At 38.8% G+C, this 16,858-nt stretch overlaps 1 protein-coding gene across 1 annotated transcript in view; it reads left to right on the top strand.

Moving 5' to 3' along the window:
• The window catches only part of ctif (CBP80/20-dependent translation initiation factor), a 111,496-nt gene that overhangs the window by 31,745 nt on the left and 62,893 nt on the right, over nucleotides 1–16,858 (top strand). Inside the window, exons 2-7 of the mRNA XM_061927265.1 lie at nucleotides 5,694–5,937; nucleotides 7,924–8,001; nucleotides 8,080–8,202; nucleotides 12,404–12,477; nucleotides 12,545–12,649; nucleotides 12,747–12,825. Coding sequence (XP_061783249.1) covers nucleotides 5,761–5,937; nucleotides 7,924–8,001; nucleotides 8,080–8,202; nucleotides 12,404–12,477; nucleotides 12,545–12,649; nucleotides 12,747–12,825 — 636 coding nt within the window. The 5' untranslated portion in view covers nucleotides 5,694–5,760. The remainder of the gene's footprint in view (nucleotides 1–5,693; nucleotides 5,938–7,923; nucleotides 8,002–8,079; nucleotides 8,203–12,403; nucleotides 12,478–12,544; nucleotides 12,650–12,746; nucleotides 12,826–16,858) is intronic.

A 16,858-nucleotide genomic window follows, 5' to 3' on the forward strand; every position in this document is an offset into this window, starting at 1 on the left:
ACTGTTGAATCTGTCTGTGTTAATGGATGGGTCAATATCAATTGGCACTACTACCCTACATGTCAAGGACAACCATGCACATCTGACTAGCCAATATAGTTAGATGTATAGTACATTAACTCGTACAAGATCATTGTACTTTATGGATTACAGTGATGCAATGTGTGAATACATACAGAAAAATCTGCCAAAGCACCAGGCGCCTAGATGCACTGCAGACCAACAAAACTTTTTTAATCATGCTATAATTACTGTACAGTATATGCTATACTTTATATCCACTGATTTGTTTTGGTACTAAACATGTAGGCCCTAATTATCTGCAAAAACAGTTTTAGACAGCTTGCTGGCAACAACATGTCAAGAGACTTTTTGGGATGTATTTTTCCTCCTCCTGTCATGTGACATGGCAGACATACATTTGTTACACATTGACCACTGAAAAACTTGACAAGTAAGAGTCGCAGTAGGGTTTTCAAAATGACAAGCTAGCCACGTTTCCACCGAGCAGCACAGTTCACTCCACTTTTCCTCACTAGGGTTAAGATCGGCTGAGTAAATGCTAATCAGGATTAGTTAAATTGCCATTTAAGGCAGAAATGATGACAATTGGCCAACAGCGACTTGACCATGGGGACCATCACTGAAAAGTGAGACCGATCAAAAGGAAACATCAATTAATCCCATACCCTGGGGCACCGTACTGGAGGGGAGGAAGTCGGGACATTTCCAAGGGTTCCCAAAATATAGGTACAAATTAAAACACTATGAAAAGCTGCCTGAAGTAGTGGTGGCTGCTGATCTTTCAAGTAGGGGAGATCATTTTCAGCTACTCTCTAAACATGAGTACAGTCTTCAATAACAGATACAATATGTAAAGATGCTAAATTGGACAAAAAAATGTTAGAAGATTGTAAAAATCTCCATATCAACGCAATGAAACTTGAAAAATGCTCTGGCAGCGATTTATATCGCCCGCTTTCCATACACTTCCAGAGACTCTGATGGCCAGGACAAAGCCAAGCATTTATCATTGATTGATTGATTTGGCTGCAGTGGGACAACCCACTCTATGCTCCTCTATTGAAGTCAATGGACGCTAAGGTACAACACTGTTTAATGGATTGTAATAGTACCAAAATCAATAAGAAGAAAGTCGCGCCAGTAAAAGTGTAGCTGATTCTCAACAAAAGTTGAACACATTCTAGCGCATACTTAGTCAATGAAATGTAAACACAAAAGTACATATTTGACCACTTTACAGGAAGCTGGGCTTCCCTTACGGTCTTACAGCAATCATCGCTGGGATTTGGTAAGCCAATGTGATTAATTTTTTATTTTATGAGGGCTATATTTAATGGCTGTGCCTCTGCCTCTGTATATTTTTGAATTGACTGGGTACTTGACCAAATTTCAGTAAATGACTTAAAATAGCAATTTATTATTTTGTCAAATATGTTTAATTTGGCATGTTCTGAACTCTGCTGCCTGAAAAAATTGTATTATAGTGGCGGTCTGCATAGAAGCACAGTAGCTCAACATCCCATCAGTGACGTCATGTTCTTTTTCAATCAATCAATCAATCAATCAATGTTTATTTATATAGCCCTAAATCACTAGTGTCTCAAAGGGCTGCACAAGCCACAACGACATCCTCGGTTCAGAGCCCACATAAGGGCAAGGGAAAAACTCACAACCCAGTGGGACGTCGATGTGAATGACTATGAGAAACCTTGGAGAGGACCACAGATGTGGGTGACCCCCCACCCCCACCCCCACCCCTAGGGGAGACCGGATGCAATGGATGTCGAGTGGGTCTAGTATAATATTGTGAAAGTCCAGTCCATAGTGGATCTAATATAATAGTGAGAGTCCAGTCCATAGTGGGGCCAGCCGGAGACCATCCCGAGCGGAGACAGGTCAGCAGCGCAGAGATGTCCCCAACCGATGCACAGGCGAGCGGTCCACTTTTTCTGCTTACTATTGAGACTTAATCAACAGTGACTCTGCTGGTGGCAGCCAAGTAGTGCATTTTGCCTCAACTGCTTTTAACTACACAATTCTTGACAATCAATTAATCCATTACTATGCCAGTCATATTATTTTCTATGTTAAATTCTAGTTAGTAGGACACTGCCACCTGACACAAATAGAGAGACATTCTAGTAGGACACTGCCACCTGACACAAATAGAGAGTCGCCACTGCTTGATTGATGCTGGTCATGACAGTTGCCAGACAAATGCACAGGACTTCTCAGCAAGTCGTCAGACTTCAGCAGATACCATTCTGCATGCTTCAGGGGGGTAAATCCTCTTTGCATGGTTGCTGATCAAGCCCTGATGTAAAGGAGCTTAGTAGCGATAGGCACCCGGGCAGGAAGCTGATTCCCTGTCGGCCAGGGGTCAGGTGATGACACTGAACGCCAGACAGGAGGAGGAAGGTGGAGGTCGTGAAAGTGTTGAAAAAACAAGGGAACAGATTTAACAAATATAGATATATTTGTTAAATCTGTTCCCTTAAAGGGTAACTGCACTTTTGGGGGAATTTTGCCTATTGTTCACAATCATTATGAGAGACAAGAACACACGTCTTTTTTTTTTTTCTGGTTTAAAGATGGTAAATAACGCTTGCAAGATGCAGCCAATGGGAGTCACCACTGTAGCCTTCAAAGCCCTCTAAAACAACTTCAAAACCCTCTATCAATGATTTATATACACACTAAGTATATATATGTATATATATGTACAGTATGTATGTATTAGAGATGCGCGGATAGGCAATTATTTCATCCGCAACCGCATCACAAAAGTCGTCAACCATCCGCCATCCACCCGAACCAACATTTTATCAAAACCACACCCGCCCGCACCCGCCCGTTGTTATATATCTAATATAGACGATGCAAGGCATTAGTGAGGTTATAAAGCTTTTGCCTGTTAAAGAAAGGAGACTGATCCAATGGAGCAGAGACATTCAATGCGTGCCACGCATTAGTGGCTAAGAGATATTAATGCGTGATAATATTATTCATCATTATTATAATATTATTGTCATTTCCATTAAGAAAGTGTTGACTATTGTTGCCAATGCCCTCAGATCAGGAGTGCGTTCCTCACACTTTGTGTGCGCAGTTGCAGCAAGCAGAACGAGGCTTTTAAGAAGTTAAAAAAATGTTTTAGAAAGACTAGGCCTATATTTTCGTTAGGTAAAAAAATGTTTCTGAATTTATTTCAATGAATATTAACTTGTTAACGTTATAATGCTCAAATAGGGACGAGGGCGGGGTGCACTGTGAAGCAGTGAACAATTTCGCGACAAAGATGAACCTTTATTGATTGATCTGCAGCCATGACAAAATATCAGACAATCTCCATTGTCAACGACAGGCAGGAAAATAAAGATAAACACATAGCCTATGTTCTAGGCATAGGCATAGGCTCATACGTTTTTAAGTTGAAATAAAAAAAAATGTGCCTCATAAGCCTTAGGCTGTCAATCACGCGCACAAACTTAAATTATACAATAACATATGTATGTCATCTCTATTTAAACAAAAATAAATTAAATAAATAATAATAATAAATTACCTGCAACTTATTGGCCAAGGCAAATAGCTGAAGGGGGGAAATCAAACCCATCAGACTGCACTTTATCATCAAACTTGAATTATAATGAAAATAGACGGTCGCGACAAACAAAGCAGGCTAAATATCCTTACATTGTCGCCAATCGGAGATGCGCTTCACTTGAAAGCGAGGCCAAATAATTATTTACACATAGTAGTATATCTCGAATAGAAAAAAAACACAATAAACAACGCAATTGCCTTAATTCCTTTGCATTGTAGTGCGCCCAAACACGTAACCATCAAAATTATTTAGCTGACCGAACTCAATATAGGTTAGACATGGGCTTATTTGGTATAGCCAAGGTAACGTAGACTAATTCGTTTAACATATTCAACCGTATGTCTACTTACTTTTTTTTTTGTTAGCACTATGCAGGAATAAAATGGCATCTACAGTGCCAGGATTCATGCAGGAGCGCCTGGCCTCTAAAATGTGCCCTGCTGCGCTGAAAAAAGTTAAAGTTAAAGTACCAATGATTGTCACACACACACTAGGTGTGGCGAGATTATTCTCTGCATTTGACCCATCACCCTTGATCACCCCCTGGGAGGTGAGGGGAGCAGTGGGCAGCAGCGGTGGCCGCGCCCGGGAATCATTTTGGTGATTTAACCCCCAATTCCAACCCTTGATGCTGAGTGCCAAGCAGGGAGGTAATGGGTCCCATTTTTATAGTCTTTGGTATGGCTCACTTGAGGCACTTGTTGCTGGGATGCGGTGCCTGATGAATAATTGACTGTTTCAAAGAGTGCTGCTCGTTTTTCGTATGTGGGTAACAACATTTAACTATGTATATATATTTCCGAATTGGTTCAACCGCCAACCGCCCGCATCTATTTAAAATCTATTTTTACCCGCCCTACCCGCGGTTTATCCGCGGACTCCGCGGTTGTGTCCGCAAACCGCGCATCTCTACTATGTGTATATATATATATATATATATATATATATATATATATATATATATATATATATATATATATATATATATATATATATATATATATAATGTAGTAACAGACACGTTCATAACAATATGTAATTTGTTCAATTTTTTTACCGAGTCTTGGTCATTTCAAGCAATACCGTAAGTTCTTTCCTAAGCGCATTAATTTCCGTTTCCATAGCAAAGCACTTCTGACTTGCGGCAGTGAATGTGTGTTCCTACTTCCGGAAACAAACGTGACTTTGTTGTGATCATGTTAGACTTGGTAACAGACAAGAAAAATGCAATTTTTGGAGAAATGAGGATTCACATCCTTATCTTTTTGAATCTGAAGATACGGAGGATGAACTGCTGCTTATAGAAGCGAGCCCGAAGGACGGGTGGAACGTTACAGCAGACAGACTCCGAGAGAGTGAGATCAGCGTGACTCGACGATGCAAATGTAGAATTTTGAGCCAAGCTATGCCAAAATAGATGGCGTGCTTATCCCAAATAAACCGGAAACAGACAACTGTCCGTCAAGTGAGTCATTATAACATTGATCAGGATACATGCAGCACATCACCGTACAATTACAGTACATACACTGTTGAACTAGCTGTGTACAAACAAAACATGAAATAATAAATACTTTACTGATACTGTAATATGATTGTTCATGTTTTTCAGTCAGTACAAATTGGTGTCCTGTCGCGTTGTTGCTCGTTACAAACTCAAAAGCCTTTCAGCTGATGACACTGTTTCCAGCTTACCTCTTGCCATAACTATCTTATGGCTAAATGCTGTAGTATGGCGATGTTTTACTACGCTAGAAAAATACTTTGTCAATGTTCGTTCTTACAGTAACAATGTCACTCCATTTTGATTATTGTTATACAACACAGGCAAGCGGGAATGGTGAATGTTGACAGTAGCAGAGAAGTGCATGTTGGATTTGATGTAGTGTAAAGATTGAGCCTGATGTGGCTGCAGAGAAATTATGGTGCATGTATGAATGCTTGTTGACAGCAGCGAGGTCATTTGTTGCTGTCGGATTATGAGGTGAGCGATTATGATACAATGCAAAGTCGTATTATGCTGACTCAGCTCACACAGACTTTCCCCTGCTTCCCTGCATAGGTCACTTTCCTCCCCTCCGTCTCCGCCTCCTCCTCCCTACCTCTCATTCACCTCCAGCCTAGTTGCCATGGAGAGCTCATCAGTGGCATCAGCGTCGTCCGAGGCGGGGAGCACTCGCTCGCAGGAGATCGAGGAGCTGGAGCGCTTCATCGACAGCTACGTGCTGGAGTACCAGGTGCAGGGCCTTCTGGGAGACAAGGCGGATGGAGACTTGAATCAGGACGATGAAGGAAAGGGGCCACAGGTAAGAGCTTAATTTTGAAGGAAGTTTAAGTAATTCCAGTAATTTTCCTAGACGAGTTGCAAAAGAAATCAAAACAGGTAGTCAAATATTGCAATACCAAGACACAGTCCCTCCAAGATTTTGCGACTGTGCCAATTAACGCAAAATCAACCAATATTCAAAACCTTTAATTTAAGATGCATGTAAAGCATATTTTTCAGGTTTGTTAAAATCCTTGGCTTTTTGGGTATAAAACACTGATTAGAAATAAATAATGTGACAAGGAGATTTATGTTCATTAAAAAAAAGCCTTAATATCGCAAAATTTGATGCAACTTTTTACTGTCGCGAAATCCGGCATTCACAAAAAAAAGCCGCCAAAATCCTAGAGCAGGGGTGTCAAACTCATTTTAGCTCAGGGCCCGCATGGAGGAAAATCTGTGCACATGCGGACCGGGCTATTCAAATCATGGCATTAAAACTAAAAAATAAAGACAACTTCAGATTGTTTTCTTTGTCTTACTTTGACCAAAAATGGAACAAACACATTCTGAAAATATTACAATAAAAATATAGAAAAAAATACCGGCAGCAGTAAAGAAGGAAAGAACAAAGTGAATATTTAGAACTGAATACATTTACATATGCAAAAAATGTGGTAACACCTTAGTATGGGGAACATATTCACCATTAATTAGTTGCTTATTAACATGCAAATTAGTAACATAGTGGATCTTAATTAGTACTTATTAATGCCTTATTTTGCATGGCCTTATTATACAACCGGTAAGTCATTAACTAAGAGTCTTCCCTCAATAACCTCAGAATTATTGCTTATTAGTAACCCTAACCCTTATATGTTCCCCTAGTGTCCAAATAACTCTTACCATATTTGGTAACACGTTAGTGAACATATTCCCCATTAATTAGTTGCTTATTATTATAGTATGTTCCCCATACTAAAGTGTTACCAAAAATGTGTTTTTATTTGTATAATTTTTTTTTACAAATTAAGTAACGTTTATGACAAGCTTTTTCTAAAACACAATATAGAATGTGAGCTATAACAGGATAATGCATACATTTATCGTTTGTTTTCAAAACAGTTACAAAAAATTGGGACCCCAAAAATTTATGGTGGGACCCCATTTTTATGACTTGATGGGGTCCCCGGGATTTTTCAAATTCCTAACACCAACACTGATGGAGTATTGGTGCATGCAAAACAGCAGCAGGCGGCTGTAGCCTACGGGCCGGTTCTAATACTAATCAAATATCATCTCGTGGGCCATAGATAATTAATTCGCGGGCCGGATCTGGTCCGCGGGCCTTGACTTTGACACATAGGTCCTAGAGGGATTGAATACATATACAACAACATACTGTACCATTAAGGAGTGATACAGGAGGACACACATGTTAGCAATGCTAACATAGCTACAGTATGTAAGTGCAATATATTTATCTATACAGTAATCTATTTATTTATATCTGCACATTATTGCTCTTTTATCCTGCACTACAACGAGCTAATGCAACGAAATTTCGTTGTTCTCTGTACTGTAAAGTTCAAATTTGAATGACAATAAAAGGAAGTCTAAGTCCCTAAGTATGTGGGTAACATTACAGTTATTACATTGTAATAGCAACATCATGCTAGGTTAGCCTATTTGCTGAAGATAAACAAAAAGATAAAATTTACAGCTTCCACATCTGTAGCTGACTGACTGAATAGTCGGCAGAGCTTCTTTTTTTTTTTTTTTTTTAAAGATGTGTAGTGAAGCCCGATGATGAGCATATACACACGCCTGGCTCATCAAAGCGAGAGGCAAATCAGATGCGGTATTAAAAAACCTAGTCACTTGAAAACCGACCATTTGAGCGCCTCTTCTCTCAAAAGTAAAGCAGACAAGTGAGGAGGAGGAGAGATTTTTCTCAACTTTGGTGGTCATTAACTTTGGTTAAGGGTACTGTGAGAGCATCTTATGTGTTGTTTCTCTCCTTCAGTGGACGGACGACTGCAACTACAGCAAAGATGACAGCTGGACTTCATCCCAGGGGAGAGATTTCTCCAAACCAGTAATTGTAAGTGTGTGTAGTGTACTGCCCTACTCTTCCCAAAATACTGTACAACCAAGCCCTAATTTTTTTTTCTCCATTCAGGATGAGTGGGATAACAGCAGTAACGGCAGCACGGGCTCCAGGCCCAGTTCTGGATCCAGACCTGGCTCTGGCTCCCGATCTGGCAGCAGGGGGCGAAACAACCAGTTCAAATGCTCCTCCAAGGTACCTGGGTCAAATGTGTGTTTTCCCAAGGGTTTATTGTTGCTAAAATGTCATTTCAGTGCAAGTTCAGTGTGTATTTAATAGAGGTGGGAAATATTTTTGGCACCTCACCTTAGATTCTGATTTTCGGGGTGATGATTCTATTCAGAATCGATTCACGATTCAACCCGATTTTCGTAATATTTTATTTGTTGTATAGATTAAAACAAAACCTTTTCAAAACAGGTTACGAACGTCCCTCTTGGCTGGTGACATACAACTTGACCTAAATTACATATTTTAAAAAATTTATTTTAGAAATGTTATTTCCAAAAATCACAGAATATTAATCTAATAAAAGAAAATAGAGCAACTCCAACCCAATCCCAGCCTTACAATACTTAGGATATAAATCTACAAATAAATTGAGAAGACATAACATACAATTAAAACCAAAATTAATAAAAGCTACAGTATCAATAATACTAATAATATCAATAATAGCTGTTTGATGTTTTAATCCAAAAATTGATTCCTAAAAAAAATATTATTTTTCAATTAATTCTTTAAAATTATGAGTCCATTTAAAATCTGAATAAATTACAATTGCAATTTGGATGTGAATGTCACTCTTTCTTCCTTCCCGTTTATCTGAGCCAGAGCGTCTTCCCTTTGCTCCGGTGCCTTCCTCTTTCCTTCCTCTCTTGACTTCTGGGCCATTATGTCGTGCTTGAGCCAAGACCGTCCCGCTCGCATCACTATGTTTTTCATTGTATAGTTCATATGCCAAGAACGCCATTTCCAGTTATTCATGTAGGTCATGGGCAGCACGGCGGTACAGGGGTTAGTGCGTGTGCCTCACAATAAGAAGGTCCTGGGTTCAATCCCGGGCTCTGGGTCTTTCTGTGTGGAGTTTGCATGTTCTCCCCGTGACTGCGTGGGTTCTCTCCGGGAACTCCGGCTTCTTCCCACCTCCAAAAACATGCACCTAGGGATAGGTTAATTGGCAACACTAAATTGGCCCTAGTGTGTGAATGTGAGTGTGAATGTCGTCTGTCTATCTGTGTTGGCCCTGCGATGAGGTGGCGACTTGTCCAGGGTGTACACCGCCTTCCGCCCGAATGCAGCTGAGATAGGCTGTAAATATAGTCATATTTACAGCGTTAGGTTTTCCGAGTTAATTTTTAATCTCTAACGTTACCGTTTCTGTACGCCTGCGAGTTGCCTTGCTTTCGTTTTGTGCTTGACTAAGGGCAACAACAGTAACAATAACATGCGACACAAATATGATATATAGCCACGGTGAAAAAGAAGTCTCTGTCAGGATGTTAGCAACTTAATATAGTTGGGATAGAATACATAAAATGTAACAAATAGTGTAGGATATTAATAATGGACCTAAATACATATCAGAAGTATGTTTATGGTTTGTAAACGTTTGAATATTAAATATATCTCTTTTTTTGAGTAGCATACATCGGTCTAGTAGATGAGCTGTGGGGAAATTGCATAATTGTTTTGTATTTTTTTGAGACATTATACCAGTGGTTCTCAAACTTTGAGTGCCACCCCAGAACCAACTTGGCTCTCCAAGTACCACCATAATGACCGACATTAAAATACAGCAGTGTCGTAGGCCAAAGTGTTCATTAAAAACAAGGCAGGGGTTTTATTTAACAATTATATTTCATATTTTTGGCCACTGCAACATTACACACAGTTTGAACAGTAACACTGTGTTTGAATATAGATAAATAAAACACTACTTAAATCAAGTGATAGATGGAGCCCATGCACCACTCGTGATACACGTGCCACAGTTTGAGAGTCGTTGCATTATACTTACTTATATTAATAATTTCCCTTGTGGATCAATAAAGTTTAAGTTTGTCTAAGGTATAACACATTTGTGCGTCAATATAGTGATATATTACATGTACAATGATGGGTGCATTATACTTAAAACATTTACATGGATGACAATGTTGTTTTAATCGCACGCTAGCGTGTCTGCACGTGGACGAAATTAAATCAAAAGTAATTATTCGTTAAACTTAGACTTATGTGATTGACAGTTAGGAAATCCAACCAAAACCAAAGTTTCCACTGATCCGTTTGACAAAGTTTAACATGTAATTTTGGCAAATATAGATATATTTGTTAAATCTGTTCCCTTAAAGCGTAACTGCACTCCAATGTTTTATATACACACTGCAAGTATATGTATGGTATATATAATGTAGTAACAGACACATTCATAACAATATGTAATTTGTTCAATATTTACCATATTTTGGTAATTTTAAGCAATACCGGAAGTTCTTTCCTAAGCGCTTTTATTTCCGTTTGTATAGCAACGCACTTCTGGTTCCCGGCAGTCAATGTGTGCTCCTACTTCCGGAAACAAATGTGACTGTGTTATAGTCATGGCAGGCTTGATGACAGACAAGAAGACTAAAATCTTTGGACAAATGAGGATTCACAACCTTATCTTTTTTAAGCTGAATATGCGTAGGATGAACTGCTGCTTATAGAAGTGAGCCTGAAGGAAGCGTGGAACGTTACAGCAGACAAAATCCGAGAGAGTGAGTTCAGTGTGACTCGACGGTGCAAATGTGGAATTTTGATCCAAGCTATGCCAAAACAAATAGGGTGGCTATCCCAAATAAACCAAAAGCAGACAACTGTCCATCGAGTGAGTCATTATAATATTGATTATGATACATGCAGCACATCACCGTACAATTACAGTACATACACTGTCGAGCTAGATGTGTACAAACAAAACATGAAATAATAAATACTTTACAGATACTGTCATATGATTGTTCATGTTTTTCAGTCAGTACAGATTGGTGTCATGTTGCGTTGTTGTGCGTTACAAACTCAAAAGCCTTTGAGCTGTTGACGCAGTTTCCAGCTTACCTCTTGCTGTAGCTAGCTTATGGCTAATGCTGTAGTATGGCGAAGACTTACTACGCTAGAAAAATAGTTTGTCAGTATTCATTCTTACAATAACAATGTCACTCCATCTTGGTTATTATTATACAGGGTACTGAATGAAGTATTGTTGGTGGTTCTTGCATTTTCAAAGTGATTTAAAGGCAGAATGGATTCATCCTACTAGCTGAATTGCTCGCCAATAAGCCGATTATTACAAATTAGAATGCAAAAAATAATTATTTTGTCTTCTTGTCTCTCATAAGGACTGTGAAGGATAGACACATTTTCAATAAATGTGCAGTTCCCTTTTAAACCAGTCCTTCTTAAATAGTTGGTTGGGCCCTCTGGTACAATGACCTTGGGAAGCATGTTTTTTTGCCATTCTAGAATATGATGAAGCGTGTAAAATCAAATCAAACTTTATTTATACAGCGCTTTTCATACATAAAAGAAATGCAACGCAAAGTGCTTTACAGACTTAAAAACAACACCCCGATGTACGTAGCACTTGTCTTCAATGTGACTTCGGTGGGAGACGAGGAAAGACCGGTGTGTTGTTTTCTTTAATGTTAATTAGAATGCAATTTTAGGCAGAGGTGTACTTAAAACTAATTTTACATACAAATTATATTTTTTATAGTCGCAATGGAGAATGGGCGCGGCACAAAATATTTAATCCAGGAGGTCTCTTTATTATTTGTTTTATTATTTTTATTCTTAATAAATTTGCAAAATTAAAACATTTAAAACTTTTCACATTGTCATTATGGGGTATTGTCTGTGGAATTTGGAGGACAACAATTAATTTATTCCATTTTGGAAGAAGGCTGCAACAAAACAAAATGTAGAAACAATTTAACGCTATGAACTTTGCAAATGCACTGTATATACCTATCTTAATAATAATGGTATAAATGTAAAATATCTCAAGTTGAGGGCTTTTCTCTGCATTTTTAGGTGAGATGGAAAATGGGATTAATTAGAAAAATTAATTACAAATTATAATTAATTATTCACTTATTTTTGTTAAACGCTTGACAGCACTAGTTCCAGGTATTGCTGGTAGAAGAGAGTTGTAAGACTCCAGCATTCACGACTTTGCAAGTCTTTGCTATTCATAAAGGAAACATTCACAATTCTATGATGCATATCAAGTGTCTTTCTACCTTCCTACCTTCTACTTCAGTTTTGTTTTGTGTGACATACTATAAGTAAGCAAGCTATACTTTATAATGATTTGTGACATTCTGTTTTTCCGCATGTGTTTTGTGCTATGTAGAATGGCAACAGAGATGGTTCCTTTGACATCCTGGGCACAGACATATGGGCCGCTAACACCCTCGACTCACTCGGGTACTCATCATATGAACACATGTGCTCCTTACGGTATGTTGTACTATGGGCTTGTGTTTTGTTGCAGAGGTACAGGTTGGGATGTGCAGCCAGATAAGCTGGACTTCAGCCACTTCCACAGAAAACACCTGAGAGGTGCACCAAAGCATCTGCCGCACATTGACAGAGAGGGGTGAGAACTTGCGTCTTGTCCTGTCAAAATGACATATGGAGTCTTGCTGTCTTTTTTCTTTTTTCTAATGGCACTTGTTCTGCATCCTCTGTTTCAGGGTGAGCAAAAACACGTTTGAAGAAGATGACGGCATAGACATGAATGACATAGAGAGGTTCCTGCCCCATCTGTGCTCTGTGAGTACCTAATCTTACCCCCTTGTCTTGGTCGGTATCCTATCTGATGTAACATAGCATGGTTATAAATGTATTGACTGTGACCTCTGGTGGCCCAATGGGGAAATACATAATGAAACTTTGCTCACTTTGCTATACTTGTCAGTTTAGTGGTTAAATAATCAAATTAGGATATATCAACAAAAAATAATATAGGAATCTAATTTTGTTGCTTAAATGAATATAATCAATGTGATGGTTAGTCTGCACTGCGATGAGGTGGCGACTTGTCCAGGGTGTACCCCGCCTTCCGCCCGATTGTAGCTGAGATAGGCTCCAGCGCCACCCGCGACCCCAAAAGGGAATAAGCGGTAGAAAATGGATGGATGGATGGGTTAGTCTGCAGTCTGCACATTGCCATTCATTCATGTTTGGACTGGCTTGCTTTAAATTAGGCTTTGGTGACATCTAGTGGCTAGACACTGGATTGAGGTGTATCTGTTCCATAGTGCACCAACTACTGCCTCCTTGTGGTTAGATGCGTGTAAAACATTAAAAGAGGTAGTAGACTTGAGGACAAAAATTGTGTTCATGCCTGTCTTCATCCCCAAACTCTTTGAACACAGTGTGTGTGCATTCCACATGTATGAAAGTGATTTTGTTACCTCTTGTTTGCCTTTTAGCATTGTTGTATCCAAGGTATTTGTGTTTGACTGGGGTGTCAGTAGGTCGGCTCAGTTCACTAATGTCACTCTTTCTTCCTTCCCATTTATCTGAGCCAGAGCGTCTTCCCTTTGCTCCGGTGTTTTCCTTTTTCCTTCCTCTCTCGACTTCTGGGCCATTATGTCGTGCTTGAGCCAAGACCGTCCCGCTCGCATCACTATGTTTTTCATTGTATAGTTCATTTGCCAAGAACACCATTTCCAGTTATTCATGTAGGTCACAAATGAAAGATGGGGTCAACTTGGACTTAAGAGTTGTATGTTTCCTGAGCATGTCGTCAACAGTAAGTTGCCAGCTATTAGCAGCCCAGGTTAGTAGGCAGGGTTCTTTAGTCAATAGGGCATTTGAACAGTCTCTTTTAATTTTCCTGAGGGAACTCTCCTGAAGGAATCAATAAAGTACTATCTATCTATCTATCTGCATGCAAATGAGTCATCTGCCAAGAGGTAAACTTGAAGAGTGAGCAAATGCAATCTTGTGCATTCATTGCTAATAGGAGGCAAAGATCTCATATCCATAAGAAAAAAACTAACTGCAGCATGATCTGGTGAGATTTGACAGAAGTCTAAATATGTACCATGATTTATGAGCTTACTGTTCAGTTTGAGTTGCTGCCAAATGTGCAGCGTCGATCAGCTACAGATTAAACCTTGTTTGTTATGACAGATTCTAATCACGCATACAGTAATTTTGCCTCAAAGCTGATTGGATTTGAAAGAGAAATCCTTTGAATTGTTTTGAAATTTGTTACTGGATTATAGTCATCTGCTGCAGAGTTTTATCGTGCACAAAACACAGGTCAGATCTTATATATTCATACCTGCCAACTACTCCGGTTTTCCCGTAATTAGTACGGTTTTCATCAACCTATTCCGGGTTACAGTTGCAGTGATAAAAAATACGGTTTTTCATTAATTAAAAAAAAAAATTTTTTTTAAATGCGCGAGGCTATTTATAGCACCGCTGCCAAGCACGAGGCACCTGTTGCCATTGTTTCCAAACGAGCGAACGATCATGGAATCAGCCGGAGAAAAATCGCAAACGAGTCTTAAACCGAAAAGAAAACTGCAGTCATTCCGTGAAGAATATTCAAAAGCCTATCCGGGGATAATTATCCGTTCCAAAAAGGGTGAAAACTACGCGAATTGCACCTTGTGCAGACAAGATTTTTCGATCAGACACGGAGGAATTAGCGATGTAAAAGACCACGTTGGGACAAAAGAACACAAGTCTAATGCCGTTGCTAGCGATACAAGTGGAAAACTTTCAACGTTTTTCAGATTTTAGCCACAAAAAGGTAATGACACCAATGTTATCTATTGGAATTGTTTAGTACTGTTATACTGTTAAAAGTGTTTATACTATTTATGCTTTCAAGTCCAAGTTGAAGAAATATTGTTAAATGTTGACAGCATAACTACCAAAATACAGAAGTATGTCCTTAATATTTTTGCAGTGCTATTTCTGTTGAAAATTTAAAATGATTACATTAGAGATGTGATGTGCCACTTTTCAAGTGTCTGATGGCTTAAATTAATTTTCATTAATTTTTCATATTTTGAATTCTTTTGAAAGGCTTACAAAAAACTACATTTGAATTGTAATTCCATGCTATTGACAGGACTATTAATTTTAATGAAGTTAGCTTACCATGTTTACAGTATGATAATTGTGATAGAAATGTGAATTTTAGGCACCGAATATTTTATACAATTGAACAAGGCAGTAGATTATACAAGCTTGGACAGAAAGTTAATAATGACACCAATTTTTTTTTTAAATGGAATTGTTTAGTACTGTTTTACCATTTGTTTACTGTAAAAAGTGTTTATACTGTTTATACTTTCAATTAACAAATTGAAGTCTTGTGAAAGGTTGACAGGATAACTGGCATGAACTGTCAAAATAATTTCAAACTATTGAAGTTAGCTTACAGAATAAACATGTCAATCAACCCATATGATTTTTGCTGTAATATTTTTGTTTTGAAAAGTCACTGTGACTGATAGAAAAGTGATGGTTTTAGCAACATTTTAACCTGTCTGAATGCTAATAATCATTTTGCGTCGGGGGGCAAAGCCTGAACCCCCCACCAGGACTTTGTCCTGGACCTACCGGGGCTTGCGGCCCCTGGACCCTGGCTACTAGGTTTTTCTGATTTCAAAAGTTGGCAGGTATGTATATTCAATGTAATTCAAAAGACAGTTAGGATTCACATTTGAAATGATTTGACAGTTGAAAACTGTTTTATGGAACATATGTATATAATATTATACAGTGATGTCCTGTGGGATACATCATGTATTTCTAGCTTTACAGTATCTGACTTAATGACACAGTAACCCACAGTATCTGACACGTCTCACATTTCAGCTGCCTATGTAATCGTACCTATGTATTGTTAGTCATTAAGTTAGTGATCATCATACCTCCAAAAGTTGTGTGTCAATTTTCAATAAAACTTTCAGGAAATGTCAGAAATTTATTTTATTTCGTGCCTGATCCAGATAATTTCTACCACGTTACCTCACTTTTACGTTATGAACATCAATGTGTGTGTGTGTGTGTGTGTGCGTGTGCGTGTGCGTGTGCGTGTGCGTGTGCGTGTGCGTGCGTGCGTGCGTGCGTGCGTGCGTGCGTGCGTGCGATGCCCACCTCCACCCGCAGAGACAAAAACAGTGGGTGACGGCATTTCTTTGAATCCGCTATGGATACCTACTTATTGGCATATTTTTGTCAAACTTTTAGGAAATGTTCAGTATAACATAAAGAACAAGTCATTACATTTAGAGGGACTGATCCGGATCGTTTCCACTACGATACGAGCCTCAATTTGCATGGGCTTGGACGTGCGCATGCACATGCGCATGTGCCTTAGGTGCTCCGCTTACACCTACAGAGACAAAGACACAGTTACTGACAAAAAGATCCAATCTGGTTCTTTCATTCTGCTGTAGATAACTAAAAACAAATTGAATGGATTTTGATTCAACTTTTTGGGAATATCAGAAATGGGATAAGGAACAAGTGCCCATTCGGATCACCATCTAGATTTATGACTTATTTTAAATATTGACAAGTAGGGCCTGGCGGAAGTCTGCTCACTCAGAGTGCTTTTTTAGTTATATTATAAACCAGGATATACTTCAGAGTACCGGTAGGTTGTTTATAGCTAATATTGCTCTGTAGATAGTCAACATAGTCAACATATGAGTACACTTTATAGTGAACATGTTCAAAGAGTGAATATTTAGTGAGTTATCTGCTTGACTGTGAGCAAGAAACAATTATCTTGGCACTGACTTGCCTGCTTTTTAGTCAGTAGAGACTG

This window comes from Nerophis lumbriciformis, linkage group LG32 (assembly GCF_033978685.3).
Source record: "Nerophis lumbriciformis linkage group LG32, RoL_Nlum_v2.1, whole genome shotgun sequence".
Lineage (NCBI taxonomy): Eukaryota > Metazoa > Chordata > Actinopteri > Syngnathiformes > Syngnathidae > Nerophis > Nerophis lumbriciformis.